The following is a 14,856-nucleotide window of genomic DNA, read 5'->3' as shown; positions in this document are numbered from 1 at the left end:
CAAAGCCACAGGAAAAGAAGCATTACCGTTTGAGACAGCCGGGGATTTGCCTTTGTCTTGAACAGAGAAAAACTATTTGACCCCTTTGTTTTTTACCACAGAAGAGGCATTTGCATTCTTATTCAAAGGCTAAGCCATTTCAGCTTGCACTGGCATCCGTGGAGCTCGGGAAGAGCATTGCGAAGCCATGTGCCCAAATTATTTGCATTCAAAGCAAGCACTTGCAAATAGCCCCCACTTGAGCTTGTAAAAGGCACTCCCCATGGAAACATAATTCACAGTAACCAAATATGAAGCTAGAGTGGGATGATCCGTATCCCACAAAATGCAGAAGTGATTCAAATTTCCAATGGGTTGCGGTGGACATACCACCTTGCCGAGGGGAGCTACAATTTTAGGTAGAAGAGAAGACAAGCATTGAGAAAAATCCACAACTTCTACCCAAACAGGGCAACGATCCCAAATCAATGCCTGATAATCCCAAGTGGGAGACCAAGGCAAAACATGGACCATCTACTGGCCATAGAAGAGAGGAGAGTGCTCCAGCAAAACTTGACAATGCTCCTCATCAGCCATGATGATCTCAAAAAAGCCCTTCGTTGCATAACGAACTTTTTGACATAAGAACCACCTAGGGTTTGAGTCAACCAATTTCCAACATCTACTGCAGCAGGCATCTGTCCTGGGAAGAAAATTATAATGGCATGCTTTGCATACTCCTTAACTGGATCAAATATATCATCCACTTCCATCATAATGCCAGTGGTGGAAAGTGGATCTTTCCAACCTTTGCGGGTGTCTTCAAACCCTTCATGCATAACCTCATAAACAAGCTGAGCCTCAGCAAAGTCATGAAGGCAATCATCTGAATCCATCACCTGTTTTTATTTCTTGTTTGAAAATGACTTGTCTTTGTGAAAGGTTTTCTCATAGGAATAATCCGCAGTTAAGGAAAAGGCTTGGAAGCAGCAACGCTTTACAAGGAGGAAAGCACATCAGGTACATATTTGTACGGATTTTTCCGGGCTATACGGACAAAATCGCACAGATTTTTGACAATACGAAAAAAAAATCCCTGACAGCAAAACTCTGCGGACAAAACTGTACGGATTTTTCCTAGCTGTACGGACAAAATCATACAAATGTTTGACAATACTAAATTTTTTCCCCCCCGAATTTTCTAACACAGCATACGGACACAAAACCGGCATCAAACGGAACCTCGAGGGCATCAAACTGAGGGAGAAACAAGCAGCTGCAGCCTGGGAGCATGAGGGCTAGCACGGGATCTCTCTCTCACACCCTCTTATACACACTACGCACCACACACACCTCTGAATCATAACCCTCATTCACACTCACTCAGCCTTCACCTAACCTTCCTATTCACTCATACTCTCACACTAATTCGTGCACAAAATCTTATGCTTTCAACTTTCATGTAGCCTTCCTATTCACACATTCTCCCACACTTTCATACTCACGCTTGCTCACAATCACACACTTGTACTCTCTCTCTCTCTCTCTCTCTCTCTCTCTCTCTCACACACACACACACACTCACTTCCGCACCACATGCACAAATACATTCACATATATTCTCTCTCTCTCTCTCTCTCTCTCTCTCTCTCTCCCCCCACTTGTGCACGCACTCTTTTTCTTCCTCTCTTCTTCGGTGACTTCTACAAGTGACGGAGAGGCCTTCAAACTAAGTCAACCTTCCATATCCCGATTGGCAAATGGCCACTCACTCAGCCAGCCCTCACATTCTATACCACTGGCCATAACAGCACGCATTTTCTCTAAAGACGAGCTGCAAAAGGTTCAGAAGGGTGTGGATATTCAGAGCTCCAATACCCTATTCGCACACATCCATAGGTCTCACCCTCCCATGACTGAAGATAGGGACTAGATATGGAGCTTGAGAGCTTGAGAGATTCAATGTCCTCTTTGCACGCATCCATGCCTCCCACACTCCCATGATTCAAGATAGGGACTTGCTGCCTTTGCTTTTGACCCCTCTCATTAATGCTCAAACATTGCTTTCTTCAGAGAGGCTTTTTCCAGGTTGTTAACCGATTGGTTAACAATATGCCACCCCTAGTTAGTGATGCCATTTGATGGATAGTGGCAAGTCCATAGAGCTAGGATTGTGCCTTGGATCCAAATAGGCCCAAGATGGTTGTAAAAGACTGAGGAAAGAGAGTGGTATAAAGGGAATAGGGTTGACCCTCCTTTCAAAAGGTGACATGTATAAAAGGCCAAGTGGTTGACTTTGGACTTCATTACTGAATGCACAAGTTTGGAATACAAGCTCCCTCTTCTCTTCCAAGAGTGTTTTTGGGTGTTCTCTTGTTTCCTTTGTAGTGCCTTTGTGTTTGCTACTCCATCCATCCCCATTCATTCTCCTCTTCTCCTCCCCTTCTCCCACTCTTCTCCCATCTCCCCTTTTCCCCTTTTCCCCTTTCTCTCGTGAAAACACATTTTTGCAATAATCCGGGAGCCGCTTGAGTGACACTTGCAGATGACTCGTGCTTTGCATTGCTCTCATAATGAGTAGCTTGGAGTGGAGGTTTCATTGGCATTTCTTCAAAATCCCCACAACATGTGAGTCACCGTCGAGACCGCACATCTTTGGCATCGTTGCCGAGGAGTTCAACGTATGCTTTTGCATTGCACTTTCTTTCTCTCGTCATCTACCCATTGCTCATTGCTTCAAGCTCAACTATGAGCATTAATAGTGGAGTTGTAGAAGAGGAATGAGTGCAGAAGTGTGAGTTTTGGTAAAAGAGCTGCTGCTCCTTCCGGACTCCCTAGCTGCCCCCTCTCCTCCCCTCCCTCCATGCCTCACGTCTCCCTCCTCCCTCAGCCTCTCCTTGCCTCCCTCCCGCAGCCCTTTCCCCCGCTCCCTCAGCCCTCTACCCCCGCCCTTTCCCCCCGCTCTCTCAACCGTCCTCACCCGTCTCTCTCCTCCGCTCTCTCAGCCCTCTCTCCCACCCTCTACCCCCCGCCCTTTCCCAATGCTCCCTGAGCCCTCTCCCCCACCCTCTACCCCCGCCACCCTAGCCCCTACCCTCGCCCCCTATCTCCGCCCCCTCAGCCCCTACCTCCTCCCCCCTCCCCCTCCCCCTCCCCCCCCTTCCCCCTCCTCCCTCCTCTCCTCTCTCACCCCTTTAGCCCCTATGTTTCTCCCCTCCCCTCCTCGTCCATCCCCTCTCGTCCCTTCCCACCCCCCCCCCCCCCAACCCTACTAAATCTCTCCTTTTCAGCCTTCCCCCCCTCTTGCCTTCTTCCTCTTCTTCGTCTTGCCCTTTTTTATTTCTTTATTTTCAGTTAGACGGAGCTCATTAGTGTTCGAGTCGGCCTTTCCACCTTGATCGACGATGGCTTTGCCTTCAACCAATCCTCACCCGCTTCCACCGGCCGTGAAAACCATCAACTTTTCAAAAGACAAGTTGCAGCAGCTCAAAAAAGATACAGAACAAGAGAGCTCGACATTGCTCTTTGCTCACATCCATGAGTCCCACCCTTCCAGGTTACAGGCCAGGGACTGGATGCTCGTCGCTCTACCTGGAGACCTTGCAGGGCACCTCATAGATGTTCGTCTGCTTGGGCAAGGTTTCTTCCAAATTGTTTTTGACTCCTCGGAGGTAGCAGGTACAGTGCTTCACGCTAGCCCGTTAGCACTGAGCTCCAGGAGGATTTTTTTGACCCCTTTTTCAGAGGGGTTTGATCCTGTCAAGGAGGATAGCCGGTAGACATCACTCTTCATCAGATTTCCCAGCCTTCCTCAGGTGTACTATCGACTTCTACATTCCACTTTGGCGTGGTTACTGAGATCCCCCCTCTTCCTGAGATGCCTTCTTCAGCAACAAAGGCAATCAGGTCCGATGGGGTACCGCGTGTTAGGGTCATTGTCTCTGACCCTAACATCTCGGATGACCACATTATGCTTCAGCGTCCAGATGGCTCCTTTTTCAGACAGAGTCGAGATTGCAGGGAGACACGATCAGTGTAGGATTTGCAGGACCCTTGGGCACTTTAGCAGAGATTGCCCAAGGAAAAGAAAAAAGAAAAGACCCAAAAGATCCATGGGTGCGCCTCATAGCTTCATCTGACCTAGACCCTCCTCACGACCATCTCCTACCGCTTCACACTTTGCTAGACCTTCCACCTCACAGCCAGGACCGTCAGCCTCTCATCCTGGTACTACAGCGCAGCCAGGACCTCCACCTCAGGCTTCCACTAATGGCACATGGACCCGTCTCTTCAGGTAAGAGACAATCCTGTCCCGGTTCCACATGCAGAATGAGACTGCTCCTTCCCCTTCAGATGTTCATGTGCAGGAGCGCTCACCTAGGGAGATCCTCTCGGGGCATACTTGTAGCAGTAGCGTTGGGCATCCTTGCTAGTCAAAGCTGCTACATCGATTTGGGGCAAGGCAATCAAATGACACTTCATAGATGTCCGCTGGACAATTCGAAAAACTTTGGAGGACCCTTCATTTACCGCTTTGGTGGCGAATCCCTTTCCCTTCTCTAGATCTTGTTTCTCTTTATCAGATCCTTGCCTTTGTCTTGAGGTGGCTGTAATTGCCGAGGTTGTGGCTTTGGGCTTCTTGTTCTTGGGTTGGGTCTATGCGTGTCTTGTCACTTTGGTCTATTGGGGTGGCTCCACGGGCTGCTCGAGGTTGGGCCATGGGAGTCATCAAAGAGTCCCCTCTAGGACGTCTGTTGTTACATCCACTACTGGACTAACTAGGGTATAGGCTTATCAAAAGGCTAAGCCTGACTAGCTTGGGATCTAGGATTAGATCTAAAGTTGGAACATGGTCTAACCCAGGAGAAGGAATAACCTAGGGCTGAGACCAAAGCTAGCAAAGATGAGGTCTAAATCCTATGGATAGAGCTACTATACTTGGCAAACGCTGCCCACAAAGTAAAGTTACTATACACTTGCATGCTAAGTATAGGCTCATAGCTGAAGACAGTTGGGGGCTTGGCATGTAAGTATAGGCCAAGAGCTCATTATCAAGGGTTCGAGGGGTGTGATTCTTTGGACGCAGACCTGTTGGCCTGAGAGCAGCAGCTAGAGTAAAGGGCATGTGGTATGGGATGCATGTCTAGACTTGAGGCTAGCTGGCTCTCTGCGCGGTGGTCTAGACCTCATGCTTGGGGATGGCTCAATGTACAGAGCCTATGGCTGGGATTTGAGCTGCTAGGTCCAATCCTTATGGGTTGTTTGCAGAGGAGTGTCCTGTGGTTTGTTGGACTCTGGCTTGAAGTTGTACCTTACCAGGGTCTGGTGCTTACCAGACCTAGATAGGGTTTGTTTCATTTGGTATCAGAGCCAGCTTTGATCTCTGTAGAGTCTGGACACTATGAGGGAAAGCGTAAATTCCCTTGGAAGTGCTTATCCTGGTAAAGGATGCACATGTCCCTGGTAGAGGAAGGAGAAAGAGAACTCGTTGTGATTGAGATACACGATTTTGTGTATACTTTCTGAGATATGGCTGCAAGGTAGAATTCAAGCAGTTTGCAATTTCGTTTTAGCTGTTCGAAATTTCGCTTTTGCTCCCTCGGGCTGTTCATGCGAGTTGTTACGGGTTGCGAGGGTTTCAATAGCTTGAGAAAGAAGCAGAGAGACAAATTGCAGCTACAGAAAGAGAGTTTTGGACCTGTGGGCAACTCCCTGGGTCAGACGATTTGCTGATTGATGTGCTGCTCCACTGCAGGCTAAATCGACACATGGGGTGGAGAATAGTTGTAATTCAGGTCGCCTAGCAGCTTGGGACACTTGCATAGTAGTTCTAGGTCTGCTGGCTGAGGACATGCAGGCTAGTTTTTCCTGATTATGGAGGCTTGGAGCAGCCTGGGATAGTTGCAAGCTGTTCCAGGGCTCTGCGATTTTGTAGATCTGGACTGTTACAAACTATTGCGATTTGCAGCTGGGAGGCTTCTAGGCAGATCGCGTTCATGTTATTTCACTTGTTTTTTCATGTTATTCCACTTGGGATGATGTGGCATTATAGACCACCTCCATGGTTTTTTATTCATATTGGTTTTTCCTTCCTTAGGATAGAGTTGTCACTCTCAACCTCTGGTTTTAATATGTTTTGGATGGAATAAATTACTTCTTACTGTAAAAAGAAACAATGGGTTTGGGTTCATTTGTCTAGTAATTTACAAAACATATGCATGGAACTAGGCATCTCTGTTGCTAAAACTACCTTAACGAAGTGGTGAGAATTTCAAAGTAGACAATAGCATCATCAGCTGAATCAGTAGCCACCTCTATATGAATATCTTGCTCATTTGAAGCAAATAACAACTCTTTCTTGAAGTTGGGAATTTATATAAGAGGGATTTGAAAGTGCTGTGAAAGATCCATCGTATAATTGTTATATGCACGTGCAGCAAAATATTTTGAAGTGTTCATCACCACTACTATGCTAAAAAATTTAGCTTGTTTGTGCACAAATCCAGAACATATTAGGGAAAGGTATTGTACAGATTTCCCAGGTAAGATATAGTAAGCTCACTCCCATCATACCACGGAGATTGCTCTCCAAATCCTTTCAATATAATGTGGTTGAGCATTATTGTACTTGGGTTCCTAAAAACACAGATTCAAGGAGCAACACAATGTGGCAAATTTAAAACATACCTGTCTCTTCCTTTGGCTCATGTTTTTAATAAATGATCCCAACTCTATCTCCTTGGACCCTAGCCTTGTTGGTGTTTTCTTTTTCCATACCTCTATACATAACTGATCACGAAAACTGGAGAAAACATAAGTACTTAGAGTTAGATGCCAACAATGTATCCAAGATACAAGTTTCGAAGAAAGATAAAATTCTCTCTCTCTCTCTCTCTCTCTCTCTCTCTACATACATACGTACATGCATGCTTTCTGAGTAGCCCCTGGGATAGCAAGCCATTTTGAGGACACCAGAATTATTGTTGGTGGCTACATCAATTCCTATGCTAACGTTGCCCCATTTTGAGTAGCCCCTGGGATAGCAAGCCATTTCGAGGACACCAGAATTGCTGTTGGTGGTACATTAATTCCTGTAGCCATGCCATTCACTGGTAGGACATGCACTCCAACTTGGCAGTCATTCAGAAAAATGGGTTTCAGCTTCCTGAGTGTTTGCTGACCAAAGCACCAATCCTTGAGAATCATAATTGGAAATTGATTTTTCATGCAAATCCGAATGCAGGTGACTTTCTTATGGGAGTGATTCTTGCTAGAATCCAATATTCTCCCAATATTCTGATTTCTGATTTCTTCCGCCACCATCAAGATACACTAGCCACAAACTATTACACTACTTCAAAAAAGAATGTACGCCAGGAAAGATACACTATCAAGATTTCTGATTTCTTTGACTACCGTCAAGATACACTAGCCACAAACTACACTACTTCAACAAAGAATGGACGCCAGGAAAGACAAGAGAGAGGCGAAGATGAAAACCCAAAGAGTATGCTCCATACAAGAGAAGAAATGGACCGCAGGCTGTGCAAGGACAAAAGACAGGGTTATATTCCAGAACGGCATGGATCTGAGCAAAGGCTCCATGCCAGAGGGAGAAACGGGAGCAGAATGACAAGTCTACATGGCAAAGAAGAAGCTGCAGGAGGAACAACATGGTTGGTGCTCAAATGGTGACATGGACCACTTGGGTAGACACCTGAGGCTCGGGCCTCACTGCATACTATACGACGAAAACTAAACCAGGCACTTTATCATATCATCTCTTGGTCTCCATCGTTATTCATAAGTACCATCTTTATTTCTTGCTTGTGGTATACATCTCCTTTCCCTTCTGCATACAGAAGCATTTGTGATCTGTTTGACATATCCCATTGCCTATTGAACCACCCTCAGGGTTGTGCTTGCATTGAATTTTGCAACTATACGTAATTCATAGTTCAAAAGCCTGCTGTTGTAATCCAGAAAGTAAGACTCGTATATGCAATTGTCAAAGTATAAGCTATTGTCTATGTATGTATTTGCATGACTAGTATTTTTCTTTGAGGGAGGAGTACAAAGTACACTTTAGCCCCATGTTCACAGAAGTATCCAAGGCTTTGTCAAGTTGGACTACAAATTGAGCAACCGGGTCAGCTACAAAGAGCTTTGATAGAGGGAGCTTTAAAATTTTCGATTTCTGGACACTGATGTAAAGCCCCCAATTCGTGATACAATTACTGATATAATTTGGGCTCCTTTAGTTTGGAGGACCCTCGCTCTTCCCTTTTAGCCATATCAAAAGTCTTGAAACAGAAAGGAGAATTCTTTCTGGAGGAAAATTAATCAATCGCCAGAGTCTGGCGCAGCACCCCCTAAAATCTCCTTTCATCAAGTCACAAAATTTAGCAGGCACAGGTTAGCACTTACTCGAGTCTCAAAAGTCATTACCTGTTAATAGGAATCCAGGGAGATTCATCACGCCATTCTGCACGTCCTACATAAGCGACTTCCTTTGTTCTGTGATTGGGAAAGATGTCCTCTTCTTTGTTCGAAATTGTACCAGAAGGTATAACCTTGATGGTACAGTACACTTGCGGTTCATCTGACCGCCAGTAACAAGATGGTGCCTTCATACAGGAGACGGTGTTGGAGCATAAATCCTCAGCAGATAAGATGGAGACTTGAACCTGTGCAAAGAACGAAGGTAGCTTTTGCAGTGAAGCCTCGATATTGTGCAGTTCCTCCATCTCAGCGAGCTTGCACTTTTCGTAAAGTGCAAAGCTGTCAAACTGCTTTGGATACAAGGACCACCCTTTGTCTTGTTGCAAATCTTCCAATTGTGCGTAAACTTCTGAATAGAACAAAAGGGTGGCATCGATGAGAAGACATAGTGATTTCACCTTCGTCTCATTAGGAGACGGGGGATTTTTAAAACAAGATTAAACATGCAAACTGACTGGGTGGGGAAAGCGGAGACGGTCTTTGAACTTTGATCTTGAACACAGTCGCTGTAAAATGATATAAGCAGGCACAAGAACAAGTACAAGTGTTCAGAATTTGCTCCTGTGAGTTCGCGAGAATCTGAATGGCCATCTATTATGTACACGCATGTGTAAGTTTGCAAGAGGATTACCGGATGTGATACTTACCAGCTCGTCTATATCGGGCAGCTTTCAAGGCCCGAGTTTCGGCCTCCCGATATGCAGAATCTGACAATGAGAAGGCCCGCTTTATATTTTCCGCCTGGCGCGCTCTCTCCTCAAGGCTAAGTCCTGAATTGCCTTGAGCAAATACACAACGAAGGACGGTCTCGTACAGGAGCGGATCACAATCTTGAGCACTCGTTTTTATGACGGCGCTATGGGAGGAAAACGAGATTTCGTTTACTAGGCTGTTGCGAGATTCCAAACTGTGTATCACACTCGCGTCGAGCTCCTTTTCTGCTGCGAACACTAGCTCCTTTCCCTCTCCCGAAGCTGCGTCAAATACCCGAAGCTGAAAGCTAACTTGACAATCAGTGTCATCTTGCATTCTATTCAAGCGGAGCTGTTGGAGAGGCAAGCGTGCTGCATTAGTCGATCCCTGGGATTGAGACTCTAGAATTTGATGTATAGGCATGACTGCATGCCGATTGGGATCGTAATCGCTTGGAGATGGTTGGCGACTCATGGTTGTAAGCCTGGTGAGGTCGGGAGCCATTTTTGCGATAGTGTAACGTCTTCAAGCTGAGGGAGAAGCTTCGATGAGCAGATCCTTAGAGCAATGCAACGGGAAGGGAGTGGTCGAACAAGCTAGCAAATGCCTCCAGGGCTCTCCTGCTGATCAGTCGAGCAACGCGGTTTGCAGCCTGCCAGGCTAGCTGTGCATGGAATTAAAAGAAGTTTCGTGATAACGGAAGATCAATCCCCATCCCAATAAATCCAGGAGACACCGATTTTCTTGAAATAGGATCGTCTGGTCATGAAAGCTCAGACGGCCAGCTAAAATCTTTTGTTTGACTGCTTCAAATCCTATCAAGTGCCAATTGGAAGGCAGGAAATGAAAGCTTGTGTCGATGGCGCGCGCTATGCGTCACAGAAATACCTCAAAGCGATGACAAAGGCATGCTCCGAGGATGAAAAAAGCGTGTAGAAGAGGAAGGTGCATGTGGGAGGAGGGGGAGAATTGGCAAGCGTGCGATGGAGAATTGAGAGAGCAAGGGGGAGGAGGAGGTTGACCGGTTCGTTGAGAGAGACGTCGAAGGTGACGAAAAAGCTTTGGATCCATAGCCTCCTCATTTGAAAGAGCGCCGGCACAAATACGACCATAACATGCAAACCTTGAAATTCTCAACCCTGCCGGCTCACCCCCAGCCGTCCGATTTTATCCTATTATTTCCCACAACATCAAATCAAGTGGTTCTCACCTCAACATCCCCCCCTAACTGCATCATCCCATGCCTCCCTATCACACCACCAAGATGGACCCAACGCTCCTCTCTCCAAACGTGATTTGTGAGACTCCACATTTTGATGGACCCAGCGGCCCTCGGCGTCCGCACCATGCCCGAGGTTGGCAGTTTGCAAAAGTCACCTTGAGAATTGCAGGCATCGTATGACAATGATCTTAAGAGAGGCAACCATAGGTTGTTCTTATAACAACTTTAGATGCCTTCAAGAATGGTGCCTCCAAGATTCAAACCAACATTTACACTCCACGCCCAAACCCACTAGGCCAAAATCTTGGAGTTGAAAACACTTATTACTAACTAGGACACAATCGTAAAGGGAAACTAATGTCTAATTATCAAATACCAACACCCTTCAATCTAATCTATATTAGGCACTCTTGTCAACCCTCAATGATTGATCAAGCTCTTAACAAAGAGCAAAGAAATAGAACTCCTTGAACAACCTCCTCTACTTACATCACCAGGAAGCTACATGATTCTCACAAAAGAGTCTACTTAATGATTTACACTATCATCTAAAAGAAGAGCCTAATAAAGATCATTCCTGGCATGTTTTAAAACAACCATGATTGCCAAATCCATGTCCATGATGTAATGCATACAAGTCCAACTCCATCTTATATAAGTTGCAACAGTTTTAACTTACAAGCAAACAAGCATATTCTCTCTTATCTTTTGCAAAAATTTTCAAATGATTCAATGTGGACTACCAACGAATATACGAGGTTATTCCTTTGTATTATGTAAGGAAGATTACTCCTAAACATTAATGAAATGATCTTTCTCCAAAAAGCCATGGCCACAAACAATCATCAATGTGCCCACTGGATGTCAAGTCACTGGACTACGATTTTCACACCAAGTGAAAGCGCTTCAAAATTTTGATCATAAGTAGCAAATTCCATAGAGTACTAGTAACACGAGAATGTGCTAAGCTTGCACGTACTCTAATGCTAGTATATTGAAAGATAACTCAAGGCCTCTTGTGATAGTTCATGCTCTATTAAGTGACATTAGCCACACTTAGAACAAAAGCATGCTCTATACCAAAGGATGGTGATGTGAAGCAAGCATGCAACCATGTCGATGAGGAATGGTGGTAGCTTAGAGAGACGCCATTAGAGGAGCATGACCAAAGCAAGCTTGCAATCAAATTCAAGCAACAACAAAGGAGAACCAAGGCAAGCAAAGCCAAATTAAGGAGCCAAAGCATTGATTCTAGCTCTATGGAAGATGAGGTCTATGATTCATGGGGGCTAAACAAGACAATCATCAAATGCAAAAATTCAAATTCTTAGCTTATCAATCTGCAGAGTAGTTTCCCTAGCACTAACTGTGAAATTCAAATAGGTGCCCCCCAAGTAAAAATAATTCCAAGATGTATTAATTAGTGAAAAAGAAGGAGTCCAAGGTGAAAGAAAGAAAGAAAAAAAGTTTATTAAAGTCTTCGAAAGACCGATGGGTCTATGAGACTATGAAAAACTTGGTACAAATGAGCTATGGTCATGGAGCTACTAAATGAGCATCCACACCAATGCGAAATGCAAAAAATGTAGAATGGTAGTACTAAGTCCTAAGTACAATATAGTCATGTCGATGGTCGACTATATATCAATCTCATCATCATCATCATCATCATCAGGATATTAGGGTGGATGAGGCAATGGAGGCATGAAATCAGCGATAGAGTGCTGTCGGCAACTCACAACTATGACCCTAGCACGTCTCCTAGTTATAGCTCTACGCCTAACGAGGGCTACAGTGACCCCTGTCAGTTGGGCTCCGACTCTAAACAGGGAGGGGATATCCCCAAGTGTAATCTATGTGTCAACCCTCTGTCTAAGCTATTGGGTCACTGGCCCTGGGTCACGGTCATGTTGGGGCCTCGTCTTGTGGGGGTCCATGTGATCTAGCTGAAAAAACTCCATGATAGAGCTTTGAGAGGGATCAGCTAAGGAAGAAGTCTGCTCCTGTCTGCGTGCTCGAAGTATCCTCTCGCGGTGTCTAAATGAAGCCTGCTAAACATCTCTGGTTTGGGTAGGAGAGGAATCGGACCAAAATCCCATAGCTATCTCTGAAGAGGCAGTACAAATGCCCTCGGATCTCATAGTAAACAGGACACCTGAATATGAAGTGCTCCTCTGTCTCAACGTCTTGCTTGTCACATAATGTGCAAATGCACCTCTCCCTGGGTAGGCACTCTGCTTTGCTGCTCTCGATACAAAGTCTACATGAAGAGACCCGGAATTGCCCAATAGAGATCCTCATTGAGTGGGGTAAGTAGATCTGTGTGTATCTTAGGGGTCAATGAAACCCTCCTCTTTGATATGTAAGCAGTGATCTCTATGGGCCCACTCTGTATCTGACAAGTCTGGCCCCCAACATGGGCTGCCACACATCCCCGTTGGGCGGACCAAGGAGTAGAGAGAAGCCTCTTGGTCCATGGATCCTGAAAGTGGGAGCGGAAGCACTACCTCTCTAGTCAAGCCAATGAAGCATATCCTCTGCCCAAGCATGCCTACATCACGGGTCTCATAGTGAAGATGGGTCCGAAAAAGAGAACCCCAAGATAAGTGTATGATGAAACTATCTCAACAGGTGACCCATCAAATGTGAACTGCTCCTAGCACATGACGGCTCGAGACGTATTGAAGATCATAACCTTGGTTTTACCCAGGTTGACCTTCAAATCATGAGACTCACAAAAGGATTGTAGTGCGTCAACGTGTCTCTGGAGCCCCTCTGCTGAGGAAGACAAAAGAGCCATGCCATTTGTGTAAAGCAATATCCGGATCAGCGTGCCCACAAGAGAGCAACCAACCCCCCCATGTGTCTGCATCACTGTCTCAAGCTCCTCAATGTAGAGGCCAAACAAGGTAGGTGATAATGTCGTCCTTGTTTGACCCCAATAGTGCTCATGATCTCGTTTGTCCACCCACATCCTGCCCGGGCTCTTCCTGAAACTCTCTCGTAAAGTTCCATGATAGCCCAAATGATCTCCTTGTCATAACCCAAATCCTGTAGGCGCCGTATGAGGCGGGCTCTCAGAACCATGTCAAATGCCATACAGAAATCCACAAAGCAACAATAAACCCTCTGCTTTCGTGCCCTCACCTCCTCGATGATACACCTGAGCATGAGAATGTGGTCCATGGTTCCATGATCACTCCAAAATCCAGCTTATCTTGCTGCACTAAGTCCTCGACACTCTGCAAATCTGCTAACCTCAGAATCAAGCACTGATGCATAAATCTTGGACATGACGTGTCCAATCATAATGGTCCTGTAACAATCCTGTAATTCTCCGGGCTCATGGGATCCCTTGCCTTGTGGATGGGTGAGATAGTGTTGATGGTCTAGGACCTAGGTGCATGGAAGCTGGCAAACAAATAGCTTCATTGAAGAGCTTTGCTAAGATCGCGGGGCTAGGAGGTTAATCCCATATGCAATGAACTCAGTGTATAGTCCCTCATGATCCTTCGCTCGGCCATTAAACAGCATCCTTTACCCCCCCCTTAGTGAAGAGGATGCAGGATGTGGGGCGTGGCATATGTGAGAGGTTAGGTCTAGCTGATTTGGGATGTCATAACGTGTGCGTGCATAATCATACTAGACCTGAGTGTCAGTGGGTGGTGAGGGGGACCGTCCCTCTAGAAATCTCCACCAAAATTCCATAGAGTTGTTACTAAACAAAATGTTCAGTAGTTCCTCCTTGTTCCAATGAATGAAGTCTAGTTTCTTTCTACGTTACTCACATAGCATCACTGGTTCACTCGAAAGACTATTTTTGGTTTCGAAATCAACCTTACAGCGTAAATCCGTACACTCATCATCATACAAGCTATTACAGGGTACAATCCCACGAGGTGGTGGGCGGGTGGAGCGGGTGGTGTGAGGGAAAGCGTGAAGGGCAGCCTTGTGTGATGAGTAGGTGACCAAGGCAGCATGATCCTCTTGAAGTCAATATAAGCGAGAAATATGTACAAATGGCCAGAGCAAATAGGTTAGTGGTCACGATCAAAACGTATATCATGATAGGTGGAGTAAGAAGAACTTAGTGGGGTGGAGGGTGCTATGTCACGGGGAGTGGAAATGGTAAAGAAAAGATAGGTATGATCAACCCCTAGAGGGAGAGGTGCTATAGTAAAATCAGTGATGCAAGATGTGAAGGCAGGGGATCGCATGATGTAATCAACAACACTAGAACCTCCCCCATGTGGAAAGCATGTGAAACCACCTAAGGCGGGCCATCTGTCTCACGACCATTATAAGTAATTAGATCATGCATCCTTCCAAGGTTTAATAGGGCTTGCCCATAAGATGTGACCGGACCTTGTCTGTCAGCACAAACCCGTAGCATACCTACATCCTCAAGGTCAATGTCTAGCAGTAGAGTGGAATCATCCTTGAAGTCGAGGGAGTGGTAC

General features: G+C 45.8%; 1 protein-coding gene across 2 annotated transcripts in view; it reads right to left on the bottom strand.

Moving 5' to 3' along the window:
* The window catches only part of LOC147904271 (uncharacterized), an 86,046-nt gene extending 76,365 nt beyond the window's left edge, over positions 1-9,681 (bottom strand). For both annotated transcript variants that reach the window (XM_087393832.1, XM_087393840.1), the window contains exons 1-3: positions 9,129-9,681; positions 8,428-8,830; positions 6,667-6,781 (exon numbers count right to left, since the gene is read on the bottom strand). In XM_087393832.1, the coding sequence (XP_087249958.1) occupies positions 6,667-6,781; positions 8,428-8,830; positions 9,129-9,678 (1,068 nt within the window). In that variant the 5' untranslated portion in view covers positions 9,679-9,681. The remainder of the gene's footprint in view (positions 1-6,666; positions 6,782-8,427; positions 8,831-9,128) is intronic.
* Positions 9,682-14,856: the final 5,175 nt, after the last annotated feature.

Source organism: Dipteris shenzhenensis, chromosome 2 (assembly GCF_047967505.1).
Source record: "Dipteris shenzhenensis isolate YYH24624 ecotype China chromosome 2, Dip_SZ_1.0, whole genome shotgun sequence".
Classification (NCBI taxonomy): domain Eukaryota; kingdom Viridiplantae; phylum Streptophyta; class Polypodiopsida; order Gleicheniales; family Dipteridaceae; genus Dipteris; species Dipteris shenzhenensis.
The sequence above is the reverse complement of the archived record's forward strand: the minus strand, read 5'-3'. Positions and strand labels throughout refer to the sequence as shown.